Consider the following 20,306-nt stretch of genomic DNA (forward strand, 5'->3'; position numbering starts at 1 on the left):
TAGTTGGTCTTGTTTTTTTAATTTAACATATTACCTTCAGACGCACTTGGGTTAAAAAAAATAAAATAAAAGCAGACACACAGACCTAACTGCAACACAAATATAAAGGTCAGTTACTTGATGGTAACATGCAGCTGTGACCCAACTGTCAAAACAGTTTGCAGAAATGTAATGAAACACAACAGTATTTCACACCTTCCATGCCACATAAAATGCATCACCATTATTTTCTCAGATTGCCACTGTATTATTTATTTGCACCAGCTTATTAATGCACTGTTAGACAGTTATTTAGCAATGCAACACAGAGCCCATGCTCAGTGGACCTACAATTCTGGTTTCCGGTTTGCATTTTCCAGATAAGAGTGTCGCAGCTGTGCCACTGACACCCTTGTGTCCAGGGTGCCCGTCTCCCCGTTAGCCATTCCTGGTGCAGGGCCGGTCCTGGATGCCTCTCTGCCGATGTCCATACCATACAGGACAGCATGCTGGCTTATACCTATATCTGACATGGAGCGGGTTCGTGTCTTGAGTTTGGACCCTCCACTCATCTCCGTGCTTCTGTGTCTGGCCTGAGGCAAAGAGGAGCCCTTCTGGAGGTAGGCTGAGTTAAGCCTCTGGTGCCCAGATGGAGCCTGCTGCTGCTGCCTGTGATGCTCAGACTCCTGGTGTATTTGGGGATGTTGTTTCTCCTGGGAGTCTTGCTGTTGACGTACAGTCTTATGTCTTTGTAGCTCCAACTCCTGTTGTCTTTGAGCCTGTTGTTGTCTTTGACTCTCCACTTGCTGTCTCACGTGGTCATACTTATGTTGCATTTGCGGGTCTTGTTGTTGAAGTTGTGCAGCATGCTGTCTGTTGTGGTGCTGATGCATTAGAGGCCCTGCTTGCTGAATTTGGGGCTCTTGATAGCATATAGGGTCAGAGGATTGATGCTGTCTGGGCTGCGATGATCTAAATGCTCTTTCCTCTAGGCCGTCATGGCCAAGCTCTCTCCTCCATTCTCTGATCCTTTCAACATTTCTCTCCCTCCCCCTCTCCCTTGGTCTCTCCCAATCCCAGTCTTCCTCACCTCGACTTGCCCTCCTTCGTTCTGGACTTTTGTTCTGCCAGTCTGCATCTTCATGTCGTCCCCTATGTGTGTCATCCACACTCCTTTCCCTTCGCCGTATCTCTGAGGGCAACACAGCTTTCCTGCTCTTTAACAGGCCCTCTGTTTGGACTTCTTCCTTTAGGGCTTGCCTCGCTTCCAATCGTGCCTCCCTATGGGCAGCATAGATTTGGTCAGAACTAACTCTTCTTCGTGGTTGTACTTCAGGGGGTTCAGAAGGTCTGGCACTTGGTTCTAATGGAATCATGGCCAAATAGGGCTGAGAGTCCATAGCAGGGCCAGAGTGTTGGTAGTCGGAGTTCGAAGTAGGGTAGGGTATTTGCCCATGAATCGGATGGTAGCCTAGGCTGTGCTGAGGCTGGGGAACTGTCCTTTGCTGGGTGGGTTCTGAATGCTGTCGCGTATATTGAGCTGTGCTCCCTTGAATACGATGTCTGTTATCCTGGTGCCTATCAGGACTGCAGTCAGGAGGCCTCTTGACAGTTTCATCCCTGGACAATCGTTCCCTTACTCGGATTCTTGGAAAAAGGAATGCACAAGGGAAACTGAGCTTCCAGTTCAATTTGAAACTACTATTTCCTCTAAGCCCAAAACTCAACTCAAACACAAGGGTATATAAGTTGTAATCCAGAGTTCCACTAAAAAATAAATAATAAATAAATAGAAATAGAAATTAAAGCCCTTACCCAATTTACTCTGAAGTTTGTCTCTACCTGACCGGCCCTCTTCCATATGCACATTAACAATTTGCGATGATCGCCTTCACTTTCACCATCAAAATTGGCAACTCTTCAACTTTATTTAAATTTTTGGGAAGCTGCATGTTTCCAAATCTGCCACACGATGGCACTTTGTGTTGACAGTCTGACCCAAGGAATGCAAAAGTGTCAACTATAAAATAAACTTGTTCCTGGTCATGCGGCCGGCTTGATACACTTTGGCCTTAAGGTCATAGCTGGACATCTAACATCAAAAAGGCTGTGTCAGACTGACAGAAAATTCTTTCTGTGTAAGTTTGTAATATATGGTGAAATTACAAATCTGAATCAGAAACAGTGCAATATAAAGGTGCAAAGGGGATACTTGCCAAATTCTGCACTATTTAATCACATCCAGTAAATCTGCCTTACACAAAGTTTGGTAAATAATTACATAAACTGACAACCGTTGTATTGTCTGAAGAAAAAACCCCATCAAAACCTAATTTCAATTCCATTAATTCCAACTAGACAATGTCAGACATAAAGAACACAAACATGAGGCTATCACAAGACCAATTCCAGCTCTCAGGTATAGCATGTCCTAGGTTTAAATTTGAATCCAAGTGTCCCTCTCTCTCTCCGATGCCAAAAAAGTCAGTCAAACTATTTTTATCTACAACTTTATAACCCTTGGTAGCTAAAGGTTGCACTAATCTCATTGTACACCACTAAGCCACACATAATTGATGTGCCTCTGCTTTATCTGACATGGCATGAAAGACCTAAAAGAGTCCTTCTTGTACTCTAATACCAGCTAGAATAAGCAGCTGACAAGGACAAACAGAAGTCACAGTCATTTGGGTGCATTCAAGAAAAAGTGATTAAAATAAGCGCCCTAAAAGAACCAATAAACTTTACAAATAAGCACCATTATTTTTGATGTTGCTGTGATGTGCTGTGATGCATAATAGTCTGGTGAAAGGTCTGACTAAGTCATACCACACCTTGTTAATTTCACTTATTCATTCGAGTGTTCATTTGAGAATTTTAGTGTTCATCATTTCACCAGCTATTTGCAAACTGGCTGTATTTCTTATCTATGCCACTGTCCTCTCCAGAAATCCACATATAGCCAAAGTCTTCACACTTTTTTAACAGCAAAACTCAGATAAAACTTCAGTTTTCTACCAGTTTACCTCACAAAACCATTTTAGAACATTTTAAAATCATTAATGTAAGCTCCTTATTCCACAACATTATAAGTAAGTGATTCAGTGTAAGACTGAGATATAGTTTCATAGATGCTAACAGGCCAGAACCTGAGGAGGGGGCATGTGAGTACAGCCTTGCTGACAAGTGCCAAGTCAGTAGGTCTGCGGCCGACTCAGGTCAGGGTCTGGAGCTTTCAAATGTTGTCACCCCATCAACTCCGTTTCACTAACACTTATCAACTGCTCGCCAAAATCTAGTGCCTATTTCAAACTGAAAATTTCAAACTGATCGTGTGAGATGCGGTTTTAGGTAAATCTTTGAATTAAAAAATGTTAGAAATTAAAGTTTGTCAGTTGAAAAAGGAAAAACCCTCAGAACACCAAACAACTGTTAAATGAGAGACTATGATGTCAATTATAGTGGGAATTATTAATGAATTAAAAATAATTGTGAATAGTTATGCTTTTGATGTATGGAAAAGATTTAGCTGACTGTCCACTGGAAACATTTTTCTTTCAAGTTTATTATGTTATTACATTTACTTGTCACAGTATTGTCAGGAGTATTATATTATATAAGTAAGCAGGTTTCAAAATTGTTCAAGGCTTTATTCAAGGCTTTTAGGAAAATTGCACTTAAGACATTTCAAACTCCTTCTGCACACCATTATTCCCAGAAAAGGACTGCATTAAAAGAAAAGCACAGCCTGGTTTTTACCTGAAAATATCACATGAGCAATCATAACCTGGACTTTATTTAGTGCCTCAGTGCTGTGTTATAAAACCATATGTACCCAGTGGACAGTGGGCAATTGGTGGGGTTTGACGCTAACAGCATCCCAAGTGGACTGTACCTTGAGGGCCAGGTGAAGTCTGTCTGAGCATCACTCTCTGAGTCTGTGTTGAGAGACCAGTCGCTCTTTGACAGGGCGGCCAGGCTACAGGATGATTTCATGCATCAGTATCAAACCCTGAGAGAAACTTCTGCTCAAGTTCTTAAGAGACCAAATGTGCACTAAGCAGCTGGACTGTGCGACAACTACAACTACAACAAGAGTCAAGTTTAATAAGTAAGAACATTATTTATACACTCAAAAAAATAATTCATTGGATGAACTTAATTTCATCTTGCCACCTATATTCCATCTAAACAAATCATGTTATATCAATCCATCTTGATTGTGTTGTTTCAACACTAAATATGTTTGTAAGTAACATAATTTAAACATTAACATTCAGTTAATTTGATTTTTATTCAGTTAACATGTTTGTACCAAGTTAGTCTAATTAATTTAAATTCATGTTATATTGTTTAAACACCTTGGCACATCAAAAGTCAGTCTTGTTACATGAACTAGTAAAATATTTGTTACACCAATGTTAATCTTGTTGAATGAACAAATGTAATTTATGTCTGTAGTACTTACACCAATCATGTTTCAGTTAGTGTTTGTATTGCTTATGTAAACATTACTTTTAATTAAATTAATGAAACATACATAAATGATAACTTGCAAAACCATCTCTTTTATTTTGCTTGAACATTCTTAAAACAGTTGGCAGGATCCCAGTTCAGCCTAGCTTTCTCCCCTTTAACCATCTCATACTAAGACCACAGAACTTCCAGATCAAGACATGCTGACTGAAAGAAAAAATACAATAAAATAACCCTAACCCTAATAATAAAAATGAAATAAGTCTGTTGAATAGTTTGCAGACAAAAAATATTATCCCCAAAGCAACTTTCGTAAAATGTAGTAAAATATGCATTGCAAACAACAATATGAATTTTAACACAATTTAAAGCTCAGACATAACATTCAACATTACTATGTTGCTTGCATACATTAGTCCTCCATTTAATCAGGCTGTATCCATTAATAGTGACTTTATGCTATTTAACGTGTGGAGAAAACATTCAATTTTGAGTATAACTGCTCCACTCAAACAATTTGTGAAAACCAGTGTGCATTTGCCTTTGTAACAATTGCCATCTGGCAAAAATCAGTGTTTACACTTAAACTGTATAAGACTTTAAGTTATGAACAAACAATCTTTGTATAATAGCCGCAGAGCAAACCACATAGTTTATATGAACATTTTATAACTTACAATTTTAAACTTTAAAACAGTAAACACATATTTGCATTGCAAAAACCTTGAAAAAAAAATATCTGGCTTGCCTGAGTCTGTTTCAAGCTCATTCACCCCATTAGCTTGTTTTTTAGAAACTGTGCCTTGGATGACAACCTCTGTCCATCCAGCTTCATGATAATCTTTTGCAAGACTTCAAAAGTGCATTTGAGCTCCGGTGGGTAGCTTAGGTTCAGACAGTATATCAGTCCAAATAACAGAGCACAAGCAATTGCAATGCTCCTCAAACCAGTGAGAACCTCCACGCCTTCAATCAGGACACCGATGTTCTCTGGGTCATCTCCAGGCTCCGCACCCTCCTGATGTATGACATACACTCCCATCACAGTTTGTTCCATGGCTTCAGTGTTGGCCTCAGTGTTCTGTGACGTAAAATACAATAATACATTTGTTTGAGTCTAGATATGAAAAAAATAAAGGAATTCAGCAATCAGCGTGAATATGCTGATATATTTACTAAATTCTATGTCTCTGGTTTCACACCTCAGAAATTTGACATGAAAAAAAACAAGGACCAATTGCAATATCTTTTATTCACACGTGGTGTCACATTTTACCATTTCATATATTGAAATTACCCATAACTCCTGGAGCAAATTACATAACACAGAACAACTTGTGAATGTAACTGACCGTATATTCCTTCACAAGTTTCTCATGGTCTTCATTCAGGTAGACACACAAGGACTTCAGGATGCATGCTCGTCTTGCATGTATTGTGTCATCCTAAGAAAAAAGGGAATCCATAATGACAATATTTAGCTTTTAGGCAGCAGTTTGAAAAAGGAATACTTAGTTTGGAAGAGTCCAAAAGGCCACATGGTAAATAGACTGGTTCTTATATAGCGTTTGTACTGAAATGACTTCCTTTGGTCTATCGATAAAAAATACTAAACAGGCTCTACAACCCTAAAATTTTGTATGTAGTATAGTTTTCTTTTATAAGGAGTGGCAAGAGGGCCACACTTTCCCAATATTTTAGCCACAGGGTTAGAAACACATACAGAATTTGCAAGCTCTTCAATAACAGCCTGACTAATATGGAGGTTAAGGCTCTTAAAAATTTCTCTAATTGTACGCTTTGTCAGAGGTACACTAGCTGAACTCAACAGAAAAACTAACTCCTCTAAGAACTCATCTAATCCTTTTGCTGGAACATGAAATATGTGTTCCAATTTCAACAATATTACTGCTAATTTCCGTTCAATTAGTTTTCAACAGCACTATTATCACATTCTGTCACTGACTCACTTTCAAATTCACCATAGGATACATCTTCAGAACAGCTAGCCCTTACGTTATCAGAGGACTCTATCACTTGAACTGGGTCCACACGTGTAACTACCCTGTCTTTAAAATCTTTAAGTGTGTGTGGATGATGCTTCCTCTTGTGTGTATAAAATGTATTGTAAATATTTGTCTTGAAAGGGCAACCAAGAAACACACAACTAACTGTCTCGTTACTTCGCAGATGTGTTCCAATATGGACAAAAAAAATCTCTCTCAGAGAAGACGTCACTGCAGTCACATAACTCACATTTAAAAGTTACTGAACTTGAAGCTGTCTGTGTAAACTGAGATGAATGAGCTTTATAGACATGAGTGTTCAGTCCACTCCAAGTCTTAAATGTGCACGGACAATTAACATATATGCACAGATAATGTTGACCTATTCCGTAATGATGATGTAGTTTATAATGTTGAAGTAATTTGTACCTGCTGCTCTCTCTGGTAACACAATGCTTGCACTGCCACATACACGTCACTGATAAAAAATGAAATATGCATTAGAAAACGTCAAGGAGATTAAACTTCTGCATCATCCAAAAAAAATAAATAACATAATAATAATAATAATAATAAGGCAAACATGAACTTACCATGTATTGTTGAGGAGGTGCATAAGAATCTCAGAGCATGGGAATGTGGCTTTATTTTGTGATGTATTTCTGGGGAGAGAAATTAATTAAAACAAAGTTATTACTCTGACAAATTTGTGTTAATATCTACATACTGTGAAATGTGAAGACTGTTACGGTGCGTACACACCGAACGCGATAGACGCGACCAGAGCTTCAGGTTTACATGTAAAGTCAATGGAGGAGCACGATGAAGCGTGACTGGAGGTCCAGCTAAACTTCGGAAGCAGATTTGCATTGAGAAAACGCTTTTCTGCCTACTTCACACGACTGACGCCTTTGAAGCGCGAAGTAAAATACGCGCTGCAGTTTGTGTGGTGCATTTTGTGCATTCGCGCTTATCATGTCTACCGCTCCAGCTGGTAAAATCTGCGGGACAGCAGCTCCTCAAACTCGGCAAGGGACAGAAGGTGGTACAGCTGAAAGCGGCCGTCATCTAGAACACTCAGATCTGCCACTCAACTACTTCTGACCCAACCCAGATCTCGACTGAAGTCCCGGGGTGACCGTGCGTTTGCTCTGGCTGCCCCGGTACTGTGGAATACCCTTCCTCTCGACCTCCGCGCATCTGATTCCATTGCACTGTTCAAATCACGGTTAAAAACCCACTTATTCAATCTTGCCTTTCCCTCTAGTTAATATTTCTTTTATGATTTTATATCATGCACTTTTATGCTCATTTAAATTCTTGTTTGCTCTGTACCTGTTGCTTTCCTATGTATTAGTGACAGTTATCTGCTTGCATATTTAGTACTTGCTTTGGTCCTATTTCTATTATCCTCCTCCTATACTCTATTTTACTTGTTAAGCACCTTGGCATACCCTTGGTTTTTAAGTGTGCTTTATAAATAAAGTTTATTATTATTATTATTATCCAGACGGAGCTTCTGGAGCAAGTGGTGAAACTCACCAAACTGCTCATGCTTGTGGAAGACCTGATGGACCCAGGTACGGTGAGGACGTCCTTTAGGCACTGCTCTGCTCTCCACAGCAAATAGAGAAGGGAGACTCTTTCTTCAAACGCTAGATTGACAGCTGCCATTTTAATAACATACCGTCTGGCACTACTTCCTCCCAGATCTCTTCTTCATACGCGTGAAAATTGCATATAAAGCTCGACCAGTTCATGCTGGACGCGCTTCGAGGTGCAAATGTGCACGCGATCAGCTAGGGGCGTCTATCGCGTTCGGTGTGAACGCACCGTTAGTCAGCCTTAATGCAGAGCACCAGAGAAACTATAACCCGAACAATTATCCACCTAAATCATTCTGAATTCGAAAACTAAGTGAATATATTACAAAAAAAGAAAATGCACATGCAATTATTGTGACAGATTTTATCTTACTCCTTGTTATTAACTCCCCTAAACGCTGGTTTAGTTGAATTAAACCTTTCATCAATCCAGTTAATGCGGTTGCCCGCGACTAAACTCCACTGACAAAAACAGGAATTTTAGATAGAGCATCATAAAACACTCATAAAATCACCAAAACCATGTCGGTCAGTCTTACCACTACTACCAACAATCACCAACTCCGGTTAAGCAGAAAGTAACCTGTCATTCACGGAGCTATATGCGAAGACGTAACGGCTCTACGCGGCTTTCCCGCTCTTCAAAGTTAGCTAACTCCAGAGAAGAAAAACAGTCCTACCAACGCAGATAACCATGAAACAAACCTCTTTCAAAGTCGACAGAAACAAAAAAAAAACCGAACTTACCAAAATAACCTCATCAGTTTTTGCTCTGTTGCAACAATTAGCGACTCCGGTTAAGTTTTTAAAAAAACATTAAATTCACCGACTTACATTTGAAAAATGCTTGGGTCTACAACCTCCCTGCTATATATAAAACTCCTCTAAATCTCCACACTACACAGGTAAAATTTTTTAACTACCGGTAATAGTATTTATCTCTCACTCCACTAACCTAAATAAATATATCAAGAAATATTACTTACCTCACTATCAGGTATGCCAAAGAAGTAACTCCACGTGCGCTCGTTAACTTCTCAACGGACCTTTCCGCATCCGGTGGGCGTGGAGCATGCGCAATACATGACGCTATCAGAGCCGTTGGTTTGATGGACCTCATTCTCATTGGATTGCCATGAACGAATTTAACTCATCAAAGTTTTCTTTGATTTATATTCAACAAAAAAGAATGAATCATTTAATGAGCATAAAAATGATTTCTTCATGTGATGTAAACATATTACTACTTTGTTAATCAAACACATGCCCTAGTTGATTTTTTTGAGTGTAGGCTTCATATAAGATTTGCCACAGTGTCATCACCCTGAATTCGTTCACATCCATTAAGCGTCTCGTTCCTTTTGTGGTGGCGTCTTCAGGTTTATAATAGAAACTGACAAACTCTTTGCTTAATGAACCAGGCTGCTGTTAAGTGAGGTTCGCCTCTAAAGGCAAGCAAAATCCAGCCCTGTAATCATCCCTCTCACGTACAACCTTTCCTTGATGAGCTCCCCAGAGCCTCTTTCTATGTGAAACTGGAGCAGGCCAAGTGTGACTGAGCTGGGCCCACAGTGCAGAAAGATCCTAGCACTGACACAGTGGTAAAAGCCACAAGCTAAGAAGCTCAGCAGATAATGGGAGCCACAAACTCCAGGTTATAGATTTTGAAAAGATAAAATACTTCTTTCAAGCTTTTTTTTACAAACACCAAATTCTAACAAGATTGCAAATAAATATTTTATAATAATTTGAATTTGTAATGATGAAAAAGTAATTAAAAATTAGCATATGAAAAGGATTATTAAGAAATATTAACTGAAAAAGAAGCATCAGAAATGTTATGGTATGATCACTGATGCACTACTGACAGCAGTAAAATCTTAAAGTATTTGCAGGTGCATGGAGTAAAACCACACAACAAAATAGGAGAATCAATAATGTTATGCTAAAGTAGGAATACAATAACAGAAGTTTAGCTAACAATAATTTATGTGGGGTGTTAGTATTTATGCAGTATTTTATTATTCTAATCTAATTTTTTGGAGTTATATTAACATATACTTGTGCTGTATTTTGGTATTAGTGTAAAAGATAACAAAGTTTAACCTGACTGCATGCAATTTGTTTTATTTTGTCATCTTACCCCTGCCTGTTTAGGATGCTCTGGGCCTGCTGCTCAATGAATAAATCCCCAGGTGAGATGCCGTAGCGAGTGGAGGGCAGGGATGCCCGGCGGGCAGTGCGAGGGGAGCTGGGCACTGCTGCAATGCTGTAGTCCCGGGTGGTGGCTGGACTTGGCTCCTGCTGGGCAGCATCTTGCTGGTGGGGTTGCTGTTGTTGTTGGGGCTGGGCTGGATGCTGTTCCTGAGTCCTTGTTCTAGAAGAGACTGAGCGCTCCTGAGCTCCACCACGCCGATAGTTCTCCATATTCATCACTCTTTCCCGTTCTGAAAATCGGCTTGGTCTTTCTTGAGAGGGGGGAGGGGCTTGGTTTGACTCGGAGGAGCTTGATGTGCTAACAGGCGCAGGATCTGGGTGAGTCCTCATGGAAACCCTGCCCACTCCAGAGCGGTACGGCACCCTAGGGTCGCGTCCTTCTGTCTCTACTTCTGGTCTGTCCCTGTCTCGCCTGGCAGTAGTTTGTCTGTCAGCGGAGTCTGGATCACGCCTGGAACGGTAGCGTGGTATATAATCGCTGTCCGCTTCCTGATCCAGGAGGATGCCATAACGCTCTGAGAGCTGGCGCCGGCGCTCAGCTTTGTAGCGGGCGATGCGCTCAGCCTTAGAACTGAGGTTTGTGGATTCTGTGGGGCCAGATGTGGGTGTAGAAGAGGTGGATAGTGTTACTGGGTCAACATAAACCAACACTGGCTCTGGGCGGCTGCTGCCAGCACCACCTTTGACCTGAGGTGACCTGTCAGGAGATGACACCTGCTTCTGTGGAGCCACCGTCTCCTCTCGGCTGTAGCGTTTCACTGTGGTAAATAGTAAAAATACTTCATTAATTATCAGCAATAACCCTGGAGAACTAAAAATGATACCAAAATCATGTCACACGTTTGTAAACTGAAAATGTTGAAGTTGAGTCACACTTACAGCAGAACAATGCTCAAGAGATCAAGTATAGATTCATGTGAAAAAGAACATTCTTCACAGAACTCAATGCAGGCCTGTGAAAAACTAGCATATCCCTAACACTTCTTTAAGAATTAAGGGGAAAAGTAGATGCCAGGTGCTGCTAATCAAATGCATTTTATTAACTGAGTGTGATAACACAATGACATAATCCCAGGCCAGAATCATCCTGGCAAAGACCCCAATCCAGTCTGCTGAATGGCTTTGGAAAATGTGAAGGATAAGCGAAAACCCTTAGTGATCCCATATGTCTCAGGAGTATTGGAACAGTTGAGACGCATTTTTTGTAAACACCGCATCTCCGTGGCTTTTAAACCCTAAAACACGCGGCGCCAAAAATTGGTCTGCCCCAAGGATCGGGTCCCCCGACAAACAGAGTAATGTAGTGTACGCTGTTAAGTGCCAAGAGGATTGCCAGGACTTATACATCGGGGAAACCAAACAACCTCTGGTGAAACGGATGGCACAACACAGAAGAGCTAACTCCTCAGGTCAGGACTCCGCAGTCTACAGGTTTGAGCGGGGAGTCAAGGAGGCTAATTATGTAAAAAGGGAAAGACCATCGCTGAATCGAGGAGGGGGCCTAAGGGTACATCTGTCACCATCTTGCTGTGATTGCCGCCATTCCCCAACTCTCTGTGAAATACTCATGGCCATTGATCCGCAGGCTTTGATCAGTGGTTGTTGATCAATGGTCATGAGAATTTGCATATTAATGATCAAGGAACTGACCTCACAGCCCATTGTTCATTCAGTGGGCTACTTCCAGTCATTGTGCAATTGTGCTTTATAAGGTTGGGGAAACTAGCAGGCAGCTGAGACTGAAGAAGTCACTTGGATGAGTGATGAAACGTTTCTCCCACTGAAAACGCGACCTCCAGATAAACAGATTCAACTTTTTGGGAAGGATGGCATACATTTTGGACGTTTACCTGTATTTTGACAGGTTTTCCAGCTTTCTTTCCAGCTTTCATCTTAAAGTCTACAGGCCTCAGTTAGCATGGTATGGCTTATTTGGAAGCACTGCCAGGAGAAAGCCCAATTTCTCTAAGAAGAACATGAGCATGGCATAAGTTTGTTATGCTGCATCTGAACAAACCACAAGACTTCTGGAACAATGCTCTTTGGACGGACAAGACCAAAGCGAAGTTTGGCCAGAACGTGCAGCACCATGTTTGAAGAAAAACAAGAGATGTATAACAAAATAAACACTTCCGACCAACTGTCAAACAGGATGGTTGAGGGTTGATGATTTGGGTTTGTTTTGCTACAGGGTCTGGGCAGTCGACCATAATTCAGTTCACCAAAAGTTTACCAATGTATTGTAGCGTCAAAGAGCCCATTAGTCTGACAGCTAAAGCTTGGCCAAAATTGTGTCATGGAACAGGACAATGATCCCAAGCACAGAAGTAAATCTACAACAGCTTAGAGTAGCTGAAAACAAAAATGGTCAAGGTGTTACGGCGGCCCAGTCAAAGTCCAGACCTCAACCTGATTGAAATGCTTTGGTGGGACCTCAAGAGAGCTGTCCATAAACAGATGCCCACAAACCTCAATGAGCTGAATCAATGCTGTAAAGAGCAGTTGGCCAAAACTCCTCGACAGTTATGTGAGAGACTGATAAAGTCATACAGAAAACTACTACTGCTGAATCATAGAGTGATTGTGTAGTCCTGAGAAAACGTTCCTTTTCACATGATTGTACAAAATACATTTTGTAAAAAACACAGATGCAGTTTACACAAGGGTGACATTTTTCTGATGTGGTGAAACAGAACATTCTCAGACATTCGTATCACTTTTTTACTTCCCATCTTGCAAACTGTGGCAACATGCAATTACAAGCAGTTTCAGGGGTGCTTGATTGCTCAAAGGTATGTTGAGATAACACCAATTCTGGGAATACACACACTGACATTGCATCTCCAATGTGGTTTCATTCCATTATTTCAAAAGCTCCAAATTGTTTCAGAAGTGTCATGTTGAGTTTTTGTATTTTAAAAGCTGACAGGATTCCCTATGTTGTTCCTGAGGCTGACTTCCTGTACTTTCCATCTGATCTGTGCATGCTGATGCACCTTGCATAAAAAAATCTGTTAATCTGAGGATAGGATGTCTTAAAGAGGGAGGTTTCCCCTTGTTTCAGACAGACAATGAGCTGTGGGTCTGCACAAAAACCCAACTATGCCAACCTACTCTAACAGAGTCTATTAAAGCATATATAGAGTTAGAAATGAGGTCCTCTTCAATTGTTGAGACATATTTCAGTAGTCCAATTAAAGCAGCACAGTCCAGCAATGCATCATCCCATGCTTACCCATCACGCAAGGCTCACAGGGGTCTGAGGCACGGGTGTATCGTGGGGGATCCTCCTCAAGCATCCTGTTGGCGACCAATCCACCAGGCACCAGTGCAGGTGGTGCATCACTTTCAATGCCCTCCAGGCGCCGGGCTATCCTCTCCTTCCTGTTGGAGACAACATACAGCAGGTGCAGGTTAGAAGTGAAGGAAATCTTTGACATGTTTACATCAAAATACGTTGTCGTTCTTGAAAATACCTGTTCATTCCCAAATCCTTTCTGACCGCTCCCTCAAAATATTTCTTCAACTCTGAAACTAAAAGTAGGACCAGAAATTTGAGTTAAAGAAATGGCATGACTAACTAAACATTAATTTATTCTGTGTTATTTTTTGTAAGTGTTTAGAAGTGAAGCCCACCTTTGGGGAGGACAACCAGAAGTTTGGCATCTGTATCTGAAACACTCTTGACCAAAGCGGTCTTGTCATTCAAGGAGAAGTCACTCTGAAAACTGAAAAAGAAGAGAAGAAGACACAAACCAATATGAAACTTATGATGCAATAAACTTCTATTCTTTTAATCAGGAAGTCTAAAGTCAACCCAAAGAAAACTAATGATGCTCTAAACCTCAGATAGCCAACTAAATTCCTCTTTAGCCCTCACAACAACTCTTCCTCAGCTGACCTGTCCTAAAGAGGTAAAAGCTGTAACGCTGAAGCTCAGCTGGTGTAGCTTCTATTAAGATCCAACTTAAGAAAGAGGTCATCAATTCCTTAATTAGAAACCGCCAATTAAGGTCTTCTCTTAATGATTTTATTTGGCAGCATGAACAGATCACACAAGCCAGGATAATTAATCTCACCCTTCTTTTGTATCCAGTAGCTTCTCCAACTATTTTATTCATCACTTAAACATAAATCTTAACATCAGTTGTGTGCGTTAAAGTTCTGGAAGTGATGCTGAGCTAACATGATGTAAGAGTAAACATAAAGCTAAAACTGAACTACATTGTTCATGCTTACATATCCAGAATTAAATCTCATTGAGCTGCTCTTGTCATCTTTTAAATAAGATTTTAGGGTGCTACTCTTCATTTTTAGGACCAGATACCTTTAATTTTGTCTTATAATTTATATAGAAGTGAAGCTATTTAGCTTGTAGCCCCAGAGCACTAACGCTGTCCTGTAAACTAATGCAAAACGGAGCTTGGTGCAGTGTGGTCCTGAAGGAGGTATTATAGCTCTAATTCCATGTGAACTAAAAGGTTTCTTAGCATAAGCTGGTCCAGGCATCTCAGCTTTTAATGGTTACTAAGCATGATAAGCTAAAGCACTCGAGTAAGTAAATCATATAGATCGGTTCAATGCGTCCCTAGATAACAAAACATAAAATAACAGTAAATGCTGCATATCATTTACTTTTAGTTTACATTATAGGTAGCTATATAAATAAATCCACCTGCTATAAACCCATTTTTAAATTGTTTTAATATTGGTATCCCATCGTGATTTCACATAAAGAGAGTTTATTCTTTACTGACCTTAAGGTGTCTGTTGGCAGCGAGGTGGAGGTACAAAGTTTGGTAGACGCTTTAGATCCAAATCCTGAGAAGAGAAACAAGACACAGTTAAACTTGAATAATAAATATATACATATATATGTTGGCATTGCAAGTACTGAAGCATCTGTATCAAAATAATAATAATGGATTGGATTTATATAGCGCTTTTCAAGGCACCCAAAGCACTTTACAATGCCACTATTCATTCACACACTGGTGGACGCAGCTACGGTTGTAGCCACAGCTGCCCTGGGGCAGACTGACAGAAGCGAGGCTGCCATATCGCACCATCGGCCCCTCTGGCCAACACCAGTAGGCAAGCAAGGTAAGGTGTCTTGCCCAAGGACACAACGACCAGGACAGAGAGCCCAGGGATCGAACCGGCGACCTTCCGGTTACAGATGCGATTCCCAACCCCCTGAGCCACGGTCGCCCCGTAAATAAACCGTATGTTTCACTATAATGTATTACAGAGTTCTTTATCCACTAATCAAAGACAAAACCTGAAACAAAATTTAAGAAAAGGAACAAGAAACAGCTCAATATGCATCATAAAGAAAGTTTTTTAAAACCTTCTGAACAGCTGAGCTATTTTGAACTTTAAAATTACATCTAAATGTAAAAAAACAACTACAACTTTACAATAAAACAAAAGAATGGCACAATCTTTGCTCTATTGTATTTACAAGCATACAATTCTGGTAGCATGGTTGTAGCATACATGGTATAACTATGCTATAATTGTACTGCTTAGAGACAATCAAGAAAGAATGGAAAAGCCTTGTTGCTTCGATCACTTTCCAGAGGTGTTAAATCCTGTCTAGCTGCACTTTAAATATGTGTTTTTGTGTTTGAAACTTGTATAAATCCACGACTGAATTGCTCGGTCCTTATCCATATTTGATTTCAAAGTACTTCAAACAACATACATATCCACCAGTGTTGCTTGGTGGAGTTTTTTTTTTATAGTGTACTATAACACCTACCAATCCAACAATCAGTACAAGACATATAGCCTTATATTATTTTTCTTTTGACATTTAAAGATGAGGAAAATCAAAACTTCAACCCATTCACAATCTAATTTTTTATGAGGAAACAACAACCTTTTACCAACATTAGAAAATCTCTTTACATGGGCACAAGAATTTAAGTTAAAGTAAACAATGACATTTAATGCAGGAAACAAAAATCAATCAATAAATAACTTAATCAATATTAAACGAAACCATGACCAGCTTTGGACAAAACACCTACCAAGCTGGGAACAGACAGACAAAGACATTCTGAAATAATTCACAGGATTATTTTGATGGGAAAACACAAGACCGATATAAAATAGGTTGATATTATAGAGCGATTGACCAAGAGTTGCTGCTGTGCTCTTCTCAAACTAAACACTTGGTTCATTTCTCACAGGAAATTTCCAACCCCACAATGAGCTCACTTCAAAAAAAGAAAACTCTGAGTTCACATCCAGTTCCCAACTGATATCTGACCTTCTCGCTCACATGTCACAGCAACAGCAGCCTGTTGTAAAGTTGTATCCCAGTATAGGGGACCGATCACATTACTGCTCCAGACGCCTCCATAACATCTTATTTTGGCCCCCGAGTGACTGTGTGGCAATGCTGTGCAACTTTTGTTTTGCAGGGTAAGAAGGAAGCGTGGATGTGTAAAGATGTGGTTCTGGAGAAGGCAAAATCCTGACAAGTATCAAGTTTAAGGGTTTCTCGGTAATATGTAGGTGACTTCAGAGAAATCAAAATCTGTTAGACTCCTTCATTTTATAATTTATGCTCTTCTCTGTTTACAAAACACAGATTGCTGAAAAGCTGTCCATGACTACTTCTGTACTCTGTACTTCTGTATTTTCACATGTGCGATCAATAAATGCCATAACCTTTGGCATAATCTGTTCTCAAATCCACAAACATTCAGCGTTTTCACAGCCTGTGGGAATTCGTAGAGCTGCATGTATCTGTCAGTCTGTGATTTCACTAACATACTTCCTCTGGTGGAAAGCCCCTTGTACAGATGTCAGCTTGTCTTTCCTTGGAAACGCCTGCAGGTTGTCAACAAAACAAGCAGCACAAGCATCAAAGCTGGCACTGCCAGAGAGCGGCTTAGGCTGCTGACGGTCCTAAAGTGAGCGTGGAGAGGAGAGGGATTTTCTATAAATATTCAGAGGTGCAAAATAGACTCCCTGAGTGAACTAGGGCTTTGCTTTCCACACAGTGTCTTCCCATCATACACCTTGTGATGTTTTTACAAAGCGTTTCATGAAGAGTGCATTTACAAGATAAGGCATCCACAGGAGCATCTACCTGTTGAAATATAAAGTGCTAAATGAGAGTAGCTAAACCACACTTTTTAGTATCATAATCTTAATTTAAAAAATTTTGCATAGTTTAAATCTCATATCACAACTGTTTGATCCAACCAATAAGAAGTCTCAAGGTGAATCACCTCATCTATCAATCTCTGTCACTTTTCTTAGCTAAGAGCTAAATTGCATGGATCTTCCAAGCTAATCTAGACAGTTAAAGGTATTCAAGTGGGTTAAGAAAGTCTTCCTAAAGCCTCTTCCTCTTCAACAGGCCTTACCTGTGCCAGAGGGCTGCACATGGTTCACATGGTAACTAGAGATCCATGGGTTTCGAAACATGTTTAGGGAGAAGAACAGAAGGATAGCCTACGCCTATACTCCCCTCTGGTCACAGTGGTGGTAACGGTGGTGGACAGCAGGAGTGGCAGCAGTGAAGATGAAGGTTGCTACCAGCAAGCCGAAAAGGAGGGATGGAGGTGGTGACACGACCTCGCACGCACACACATATATACACACACGGACACGCAGAGCAGAGTGACTGGCCACAAAGCAAGCTACAGCCTGGACAGAGTGGCAGTCGTGCAATGCCGGTGTGTATGTCGGTGTGTGTTCGTGCACGCAAGCGAGCCGAGAGAAAGAGGGAGAGACAGCACAGCAGGGTGCTAAAGCAGCTCAGAACCCTAATCAGATTACAGGCAGAAATTAGCCTTGATGATGAAAACTCTGGAACAGGATTGGAGGAGGATGCCAGGAGGACTGCAGGTGGTGGTGTGGGGCCCAGGACTACTGGAAGTCAGATGGTAGCTTAACACTGGCATAGTAAGGGCATGCTTCAGCCAACATTGCCAAGTGCCATCAAACTTCTATAAACTGAAGCCAAACACTGCATTAATATTATGATTAGGCTCTTAGGCTACATTCACACTGCAGGTCTTAATGCTCAGTTCTGATTTTTTGATCAAATCCGATTTTTTGTCTGCTTGTTCACACTACAAATAAAATGCGACAGCAAACGCGCTCTTGTGTGACCCCTCAAAGCGGCCCGCATGCGCAAAAGAAGACGTCACACACAACGCGCTCTGTTTTAAGTTATAGAGTTATTTTGTTATTTATATATGGCCTAATAATTATCCTTATTGCTGTTTTAGAGAGGAGCGGTGCTTCAAAGGATAGTTGGAAATGTCTGTCAGAATCTGCAGATTATACAGTACACATAAAATGTTCACATTTCTCCAACTTTGTCTTCCCAACAGTTTCACTAACATCTACACGGGATGGCCAGGAATCTTCTCCGGCGCTGATAATTGGTGTCTGTCTTGTGTCAGTGACGTAAAAGACGTATTTAAAGCGACATGACCGTTCAAACAGCAGTCGCTTTCTAAAACATCAGATGTATCAGATTCAGTACCACATACCAAAGTGACCCAGATCACCTGCAGTGTGGCTGTGAAACTTTTAGTCATTTTAGTATTTATTATTTATTAGTATTTTAGTTTAGTATTACAGTTTACAAGAAAATAAAATTCAGTGTATTCCCAAAGCAATGATTCACTCTAGTTGCAAGGCTATCAGTTTCACCCTGAAGTCAGTAAGGCTTTCATATACAGGGATGTGGCTGATAAGAAATGGCCTTAAATTTGGTTTCCTTCTCATCATACTCCATCAAAACTGTGCTATAAGATCATTGCTTTTTGCTTCAGCACCTGCTTCATGTTCATTGTTTGCTGCTAAAAATATGCCAGCGAGTCAGGCATATATGATAATCACATAGTGCTGGTGCAGAGGCAGTTTTATTGAAGGAATGGCAGAAGCCACTTCTGTCAGTCATTACATCAGTGAGACGAGTGAGGACAACGCAGCACCCTGGAGGTCACAGTGAGATTTCAGAGAGTCATGGCATAATCTCCTCCAGCAGTGCAACAGCTGGCCACCTTTAGTGATATAACACATGGAAATATATATTGGGAGAATGTATGAAAAGCTCTCTGTTTTTAAGAACTTAAACTCTGAAATATCCATCCATCCATTTTCTCCCACTCTTGTTTTTGCCCTTGTATATGTAATGTTTTCAGCAGAAAGTTTGGATCACAAATACATTAGGTAGCGTAGCTTACTGCTAAAATTATATATGGCAATTAAAAAATTTATAGTTCAAAGTACATTAAAAGTACAAGGTAAATAAAAACACCTCAAAATTCAGAATTAGTCATGTGAGATTTCTTAGCTGTTTGTGGGCCACAGTTTCAATCATTCTCTGCTATTTGTGACAATAAATGCTTATATGTGATGCAATGTACGAGGCATAAAAAGCCCTAAAATCACAATGTGTAGAGCACCTGGAGCAAGGATGTATGCAGCCTGTAGTGTTTCCTGTAGATAACAGAGGATGAAGTTGTTTTTAACGATCGGTGACCTGATTTAAAAACAAAATCTTGTTACACAGTTTTGGAATCACTTGCTTACTCACTCGTCTTCTCTGCGTGATGCGTTTTCTCACCCTTTCACACACAAACTACCCCCACCTCCTCCAGTCTGCCTCTGCACCCTGTAGACGCCCCTAATAAGGCAACATGTGTTGTGAGTGGCTGCCTCGGAGAGAGGTCACCCCGTCAGGCAGCCTGCCTGTGTTTATCAAGGGACCATCTCCACGCCTTCTCCCCGCTGCTCTATCTTGTTTTCCTTGCCATTCCTTCTTTTCCTTCCCCAGATTTGCCATCCGTGCATCTGCCTCACACACTCCTCTTGTCTCTCCCACTCATTCCCAACAACTCCTTCTCATTCTCCATGTCTTTCTCTCTCTTCTACTCTTTATTGCATTCATTTTATTTCACTTTGTCTTATCGGTTTCTCCACCACTTCCAGTAGCAACAAACACAAGACATCCTCTTTCACTCATTCTCTGTCTCATTGGTTGCAT

At 40.6% G+C, this 20,306-nt stretch overlaps 2 protein-coding genes across 10 annotated transcripts in view; both read right to left on the reverse strand.

Moving 5' to 3' along the window:
- Positions 1-18,013, reverse strand: part of svilb (supervillin b) — a 52,002-nt gene extending 33,989 nt beyond the window's left edge. For 2 of the 7 annotated variants that reach the window (XM_086272572.1, XM_086272571.1), the window contains exons 1-8: positions 17,668-18,013; positions 15,040-15,103; positions 13,919-14,010; positions 13,759-13,816; positions 13,518-13,666; positions 10,209-11,040; positions 3,875-3,958; positions 331-1,626 (exon numbers count right to left, since the gene is read on the reverse strand). In XM_086272572.1, the coding sequence (XP_086128698.1) occupies positions 331-1,626; positions 3,875-3,958; positions 10,209-11,040; positions 13,518-13,666; positions 13,759-13,816; positions 13,919-14,010; positions 15,040-15,103; positions 17,668-17,728 (2,636 nt within the window). In that variant the 5' untranslated portion in view covers positions 17,729-18,013. Of the gene's footprint in view, positions 1-330; positions 1,627-3,874; positions 3,959-10,208; positions 11,041-13,517; positions 13,667-13,758; positions 13,817-13,918; positions 14,011-15,039; positions 15,104-15,274; positions 15,480-17,667 lie in introns of those variants that run through there. The other 5 variants (XM_086272578.1, XM_086272573.1, XM_086272577.1 and 2 more) reach the window with 3 other exon arrangements.
- LOC147307977 (uncharacterized) lies at positions 4,641-10,202 on the reverse strand. Of its 3 annotated transcripts, none has more exons than XM_086272579.1 (5): positions 9,052-10,202; positions 7,055-7,123; positions 6,891-6,939; positions 5,808-5,900; positions 4,641-5,536 (listed from the first exon to the last, which is right to left on the reverse strand). In XM_086272579.1, exons 1-5 carry the CDS (start codon positions 9,189-9,191, stop codon positions 5,225-5,227), a joined length of 663 nt encoding a protein of 220 aa, XP_086128705.1. In that variant the 5' UTR covers positions 9,192-10,202; the 3' UTR covers positions 4,641-5,224. The 3 variants fall into 3 exon arrangements, with proteins under 3 accessions (XP_086128705.1, XP_086128707.1, XP_086128706.1); XM_086272581.1 differs by having other exon boundaries at positions 8,813-9,193; XM_086272580.1 differs by having other exon boundaries at positions 8,605-9,193.
- Positions 18,014-20,306: the final 2,293 nt, after the last annotated feature.

The sequence above is a fragment of the Aulonocara sp. 'chitande type north' Nkhata Bay genome, linkage group LG18 (assembly GCF_057382095.1).
Source record: "Aulonocara sp. 'chitande type north' Nkhata Bay isolate Kocher_YH1m ecotype deep benthic linkage group LG18, A_spYH_male_GT1.1, whole genome shotgun sequence".
Taxonomy (NCBI): Eukaryota; Metazoa; Chordata; class Actinopteri; order Cichliformes; family Cichlidae; genus Aulonocara; species Aulonocara sp. 'chitande type north' Nkhata Bay.

Coding starts and splice junctions, on each gene's coding strand:
- LOC147307977 (XM_086272579.1), bottom strand. CDS start 9,191: ATGAGAATGAGGTCCATCAAACCAACGGCTCTGATAGCGTCATGTATT. Junction 6,940..7,054: donor CACCTCCTCAACAATACATG/GTAAGTTCATGT, acceptor ATTTTTTATCAG/TGACGTGTATGTGGCAGTGC. Junction 5,901..6,890: donor GTTACCAGAGAGAGCAGCAG/GTACAAATTACT, acceptor CTTTTTTCTTAG/GATGACACAATACATGCAAG.